This window comes from Borostomias antarcticus (genome assembly GCF_949987555.1).
Source record: "Borostomias antarcticus genome assembly, chromosome: 3".
Classification (NCBI taxonomy): Eukaryota; Metazoa; Chordata; class Actinopteri; order Stomiiformes; family Stomiidae; genus Borostomias; species Borostomias antarcticus.
The window spans coordinates 30720869-30727463 of NC_140236.1; the positions used below are offsets into that span (position 1 = coordinate 30720869).

Consider the following 6595-nt stretch of genomic DNA (forward strand, 5'->3'; position numbering starts at 1 on the left):
CAAACAGAACCTAAACATTTCCCCTGAGCTGTAATCTAGCAGCGTAATCTGGTGTAACCACTATAATTAGCCAAAATTCTCAGGTCGAGGCTGGTTTGTGGGAAGCTGTGAATTACAGGACGTACATTGTAATATGGGCCTGCTGTCTACAGTGTGTCCATTCGCCTCTGTGGAGTGTGTTCTGATGTGTGACTTTGCAGTTTAGTGTGAAACTCGACGCCTGTGTGAGTTTCCTCAGCCCACTCTATTTCTCTCCACAGTCTTGCATCATGAACCTTTAAGTCTATCAAGATGAATGGACTCAGTTTATGAACCTGCTCGCGAAGTCTGACTCCGGTGACTTTTTACCCTCCACTTAGGAAACTGTAAGATGGGAACAGATGTTGATAGAGTAATTTCTCTCTCAATTATAACCAGCAGAAGTGTTTAATGGGGCAGAGGAAAAACCCCTCTCTCAAAAACCCAAATAGCCACCAGATATTTTGACTCTTCTCTAAGAAAAACAGTCGCCTTTCCTGACGCGAGCCAGCCTTCCTCCTCAGACGAATCCACACTAACAATGGACAGGCGTGCCACCACAGGCCCTGCAGCTCGCGTGTTGGCTCTGGTATTCGGGGGCCGTGTGTGCGGTGTGGCCACGCTGTGGGGCCCCCTGCCCAAGGAGCCCCCAAGATTTGTCCCGTTTTTTTATTACAGGCTTGATTAGCTTCACGTGACTACAGTATGCTAACCGCAATCCACCACTCCGCTGGTGACTCACTGGCACAAGAGCAGTGGATCTGATGTTCACTAACACACTGCAGTCCCACTCAGCTGCTGTCTTACGAGCTTTATAGTTTCCACTTACTTCAATAGGAAAGAGTGAGATGGCAGCAGGCAACAGAGCAGATGAGGGGACGCTAGTGGAGCCGATGGGATGGGATTGGAAGCCACCCCTCAGCCCGCCTGGGCCCACTCTGCTGGCTGTTTTGAGTTTGCAGTAGGTTAACGAGTGCAATTCTCTCGGCCCCAAGTGGAACAGGGTTGGCACCGCTTAGCTTGTTTCACACATAAATAGCTGAGTTTGTGTAGAAAAAAAACATTTTTACACCGCAGGTGGTCTCCGGTACCTCATGGGAGAGAAATGCATTCCTTTTGACTTCCCATCAAAATGCTTTGTCCATGCTTGCTTTGTGTTTTACAGGAATATAGAGCCAGTTAGAGTGAAGAAAATGAAAATATGACCATTTTCCTAGCAGGAAAGGAAATCACATCATGAGTCAATCATGATATCCACAAGAAAAAGAACATTGGACCACATTTGCACTCTGGGTCATTTTTCTGGGGGGGCAGGGGGGGGCGGTAGAAAAATGGAAAGAGGGCGATTGCGATTTGCATGACATCCGATGCCAAAACAAATTGGGCAGCCATTTTTCTCTCTGTTAAATCAACTGCTGCACACAAAAAAACATTAGAACTTCTCCCAGATCAAAGGGCCCTGTGGTCAACATTTTCGAAGGAGTGAAAATGAAAGAGGGAAAGAGAAAATGAAAGCAGCCTTTTAAAACAAAAAGGGACGGCATTCTGAAAATCAAAGTGAGAGAGAGGCTACTATGTGTGGGGAATGGTACTAGAGCAGTCTTGTGTGGTCCCTGCTTCCCTTTCCCCCTCTCTCTCTCTCTCTCTCTCTCTCTCTCTCTCTCTCTCTCATTCCCTCTCTCTCCTCCTCTCTAAGCCTATGAGCTGGCTACGGTCCTTGCTTGCAACACACCCTGGGCTTTAAAAGGCTGGGCTGGGGTTTGGGGAGGCACACTCTCTCTCTCTTTCACTCTCTCTCTCTCTCTCTCTCTCTCTCTCATCCGGAGTGCTGGGTGGGACAGCTCCAGCCTCCAGGCTCCAGGTTAGGGATGCAAGTGCCACAGAGCAGGGCCCCCAGGCTGCTGATGTTCCTCTTGGGCCCTCTACTACTCACCTCTGGGGGCGTCGCAGAGGACGAAGGTGAGGACACAGTAGGGCTACTGTCCCCACTAGTCATTTTAGCACTGTGTGGGCGGATTGACTGAAGGACAGGCTGACACAGGTAGCCGAGGGCCTCATTATTTCGGTGAGTACGCGTGGCCAGGTGTGTGTGGAGAGGGTGAATGTGCGCGTGTGTGTGTGAGTGAGTGTGTGTTTCTGTCAGATTCAGCTTATATAAAGTGTTATGACATGCAGGGATGGGTGGACTGTTTGTCTTTCCGTTGTTTGGTGTGCAGCGAGGTGGAATGTTCTCCTTTACTTCCTCTCTTGCCATCATCCCTGCTACCGCTCACCTCAGTCTACCCGCAGGATTGAGCCGTCGTCAAGGCATATTAGTGTGATTTCACCATTTCTGACACCTCTTCTGAACCCTTTCTGCACACCCTGGCGCTATACTAATAATTGGAAGCCGCCAAACCAGGACACAAACAGGACTCTCTCTCTCTCTCTCTCTCTCTCTCTCTCTCTCTTTTTCCATTGAGCAGCAGAGCAGGAGAAGGAGCCAGGCTATTGGAACACTCAGGCCAAGGAGACGCTACAAGCTGCGCTGAAGCTGCGCCCCCGGGCACACCGCGCCAAAAACATCATCCTCTTCTTGGGGGACGGTAAAGAGCCGGAACCATTCGACATATGATAACCAGATGGTGCTCATGTGGAGCATGGCAATATCTGGCAGCTCGGACAACCGCAACTTTTCTACCTAGAGATGTGATGTGTCTGGCTCACTCTGACAACCTAGTCTAGTGAAAGGACTCCTTCATCAGTTAGCAAGGAGGAGTGCAAATGGTTGTCTTCAACTTATTGGGTTATTTTCATAGCTGTTTAGCTCAGGCATTTGTCCAACTGATGTTTTGAAATAGTTGAGGCAGCTTGAGGACCCTGACTGAGACAGAGAGACACACACACACACACACACACACATACACACACACACACACACATTCAAATGTTTTTTGGCTAGCTGGCAGATTCTCAGCTCTGCAACATATTTTGTTTTAAGTATCAAGATATGTCGCTTCGGTCCAGTTCATCACAGTCCACTGAAGAAGTGGGAGAACTCACTGCTTTCACCTTAAAATCTGAGCCTAAACTGTCTCAGAACAGTGGTCTTTTTAGGCAGTTGGAAAAAGCCTAAATTACTTGTTTAGTGCTACTGTGCTGTCAAAGACACATTGATTTATCAGGTTGAACTAAATGACTGAGACTCAGTTAAGATTGTCATCGCTGCTTTCTGATTGATTGAGTTTGAGGACAGACTCAGGGAAGGTTGAGTAGGCCTGCCCCAAAGTTGTTCAGTTGTAGCACAGCCTGTCAATAACACTCATTTGTCAATCAGGAATGGGCGTGTCCACAGTGTCGGCCGCTCGCATCTTGAGGGGCCAGATGGAAGGGCACTCAGGGGAGGAGACGGTGCTCGCCATGGATAGCTTCCCTTACCTGGCCCTCTCTAAGGTGGGATGCCTCTCTGACCCTGTACTCCACACCCATCTGTCACAGCTATTACTGCCACAGAGGCTCAGAGCATGGAGAGTGTGTGTGTGTGTGTGTGTGTGTGTGTGTGTGTGTGTGTGTGTGTGTGTGTGTGTGTGTGTGTATGTGTGTGTGTGTGTGTGTGTGTGTGTGTGTGTGTGTGTGTGTGTGTGTGTGTGTGTGTGTGTGTGAAAGAAACTGCATTCTTATGTGTGCATGTGTGTGTGTGCGTGTGTGTGCGTGTGTGTGTGTGTGCGTGTTTGTGTTTGTGTGGGTGTGTATGTGTGTGGGTGGATGGGGGGTGTTTGGGTGTGTTTTGTGAAGGTTTTTTCATGCTTAGTTCTCTTGACATGCTGTATCTTGTCTCATTCCTTCTCATTTCAGCTTTGTAAAGTCCTCTTTGTTAGCTTGTGGGAAAGTTATTTACGGCTTTAGTTTAATTTGATGTTTGCAATGAAAAATGGTAGGCATTTTGGTTAAAATATGAATTACTGAAATTAGGCTTATGGTCCGATAAAAGCGTGGCTCAGACCCACAGCCAAGCATAATCTCTAAAAAAAATTATACTTGGTTCAATTTTATACATTTGGAACAGTGGAGGGATATCCAGTCTTTTCGGAGTTCATTCCAGCTTCTCTCGTATTCATCAGATAAGGTGTTCTGAATGGCCAGCAAAATAGACGACTGACCGGGACTCTAAGCCTCTTTCTATCAGATTTCAACACTGATAATAACTGTTCAGATTTTTCTGTAAAAAAAATTCGTTAAAGGACTTAATTTTACATTCCTGTTCTTGTGTGTAGTGAATAGTGAATGTTTGTGTTCGTGTTCATAAGCGCTTGTGTGTGTTGTCATGTTTTTGCCCCACAGACATACAGTGTGGATAAGCAGGTAGCGGACAGTGCTAGCACAGCTACAGCGTACCACTGTGGAGTGAAGGCTAACGCTAAGACTGTGGGCCTCAGTGCCAACGCAGTAGCCTACGAGTGCAACACCACCTTTGGCAATGAGGTTTACTCAGTATTACGCCGTGCCAAAGCACAAGGTATGGCACACCACAATGAATTTGGACATATAACAGTAGTATCATATATATTACCTAACCCTAACCCTAACCCTATTTCTGTTTTTATGATTATGGTAATGGTTAGGGTTATGATTATAGTTTTAGGGATATGCCTACATCACACACTTAACGGGTCGAAAATGTAACGTGTGCATTTTCCTCACAAGTGATCTTGTTCAAAACAAGGGCACATGTTGCACATGTTGTCCCCCACCCATGATGCATTAGCCTTGTGAGACCATCCTGATTTTGCGAGCTCACATTCTGTTTCTCTCACAAATCAGTCTGAATATTCTCCATAGAGATCTGTTTGTGCCAGATCAGAAAACAATCTCACCAATCAGCGTTGGTTCTGAGCAATTTGAAATATTAACAACTACGCTGGGCAGGTAGGAGGAGCAGTTGAAGTTAGCACATGAGACGGTGATAGATGGTTCTTCCAATCACCCGCCAAGTCTTTTGGAAAGTGCTCTTTTCCAAACAGTATCCAACAGAGAGTTCCCAGATAGTTATGCGAAGCAAACCATCTGGCGCATCAGGTTAATGATGCAAGTTCCTTTGTGGCACGCATGAGCAGCACTCATTTTGAAAACATTGCGGACCAGCAAGGAAAACTCAGCGTGCAATATCATCATCTATCACGTGTGTTAGGAAATACTTTATTCACTTCACCAACCCTGCAGATTTAACCTGGTTCATTTGCTAGTAGAGAAACAACAACAATCTTAAATGTAACACCTTTAAGGCAAAAGCTAAAAACTATTAGAGCTTGTGGCTTCCATCCAAATCACTACGTGTGTGTGTGTGTGTGTGTGTGTGTGTGTGTGTGTGTGTGTGTGTGTGTGTGTGTGTGTGTGTGTGTGTGTGTGTGTGTGTTTGCCTGTGTGTGTGCGTGCGGCATGTGGTGTGTGCGTGTGCATTTATGTGTTTACTTATTTGTGCGTGTGTGTGTTTGTGTCCTGGGGGCAGATGTACGTACGTCAGCAGGCTCCCCGTAAACAGCACCTTGGCCAGATTGCAGAAAGCTCACAATGTACCTCTTCATTGAATTTACATTGAAAGTACAAAACCTGCAGCTCATCGCACAATAAGTGCGTGTCACCACCCTCAAACCGTAATGCACGCTGGGTAAATAACTGCTTTCAGTACGCAGTTTAGTGCTTTGTGCATAATATTAGGCTACCTCTGTGTAATTGACTGCTTTAAATGATGAGGACTGATGTGAAGGCTATCTTTAGACTGGTCGTATTTGCTGTTGATGGTTTAATGGGATGATTCCATCAGTCATAATGTATCTTATTTGCAAATGCACTCATTGTCATTGTAGGCTATCCCTGGCATTTATTCATTTTCTAAAGCCAATTTTAAAAAAACCTTGTTGCCTAAGGCCTGATTCATACTTCACGCAAGCTCTGCTGACACGGCTGTGAACGCGAGCTCTACGCAAGTGCTTGAGTAAAGTTACAATTTAATCCACGTCACACACAGCTGCACAAGGATGTGTCAAACACACCTCGTGTAGCCTTAGAGCACATAGCTTGTGTAGCTCACACTAGCGTAGCTTGTGTAGAGTATGAATGGGCCCTAAGTGCACCTGATTGGTGCCAATTGTCTAATCAGCCTATGTCTTCTAATGCTATCGAGCTAGCCAGCTAGTTACTCAGTTCTACCTAATGTAAATTACGTTAATTATTAATTATTATCAATATAAATTTCACCCTGCAGTTTTCATACATACAATGGAATACTAATCCATCCTTGCACATCTGCTCCTCTTTTTGCGTGTGTTACTCCCTCCTCTCCCTCGACCCTCCCATGAATGCATTCTGTATGCATGAGTAGGAAAAGCATAACTTGCCATTCTGCTTTCTTGCGCTACGCCGAATGCGGTTTTAGCCATGTACATGCCATGCCACGTTTTCAGGCGCATGTTGTGAAGAAATTACACCAAAAATGGGTGCTAACATCTTCACCCTTGTGTCCTCTTCATGACAAGGGAGTCGCTAGGTGTCCAGACTACATTACATGACGTTTATGGGCTGTGTTTGGTGGCTGCTAATT

The 6595-nt window shown here is 46.0% G+C and overlaps 1 protein-coding gene across 1 annotated transcript in view; it reads left to right on the plus strand.

Moving 5' to 3' along the window:
* Positions 1 to 1886: 1886 nt before the first annotated feature.
* The window catches only part of alpi.1 (alkaline phosphatase, intestinal, tandem duplicate 1), a gene marked incomplete at both ends in the record, with an annotated part of 8780 nt that continues 4071 nt past the window's right edge, over positions 1887 to 6595 (plus strand). Inside the window, 4 exons of the mRNA XM_084436132.1 lie at positions 1887 to 1977; positions 2484 to 2603; positions 3335 to 3450; positions 4339 to 4513. Of these exons, the coding sequence (XP_084292258.1) occupies positions 1887 to 1977; positions 2484 to 2603; positions 3335 to 3450; positions 4339 to 4513 (502 nt within the window). The remainder of the gene's footprint in view (positions 1978 to 2483; positions 2604 to 3334; positions 3451 to 4338; positions 4514 to 6595) is intronic.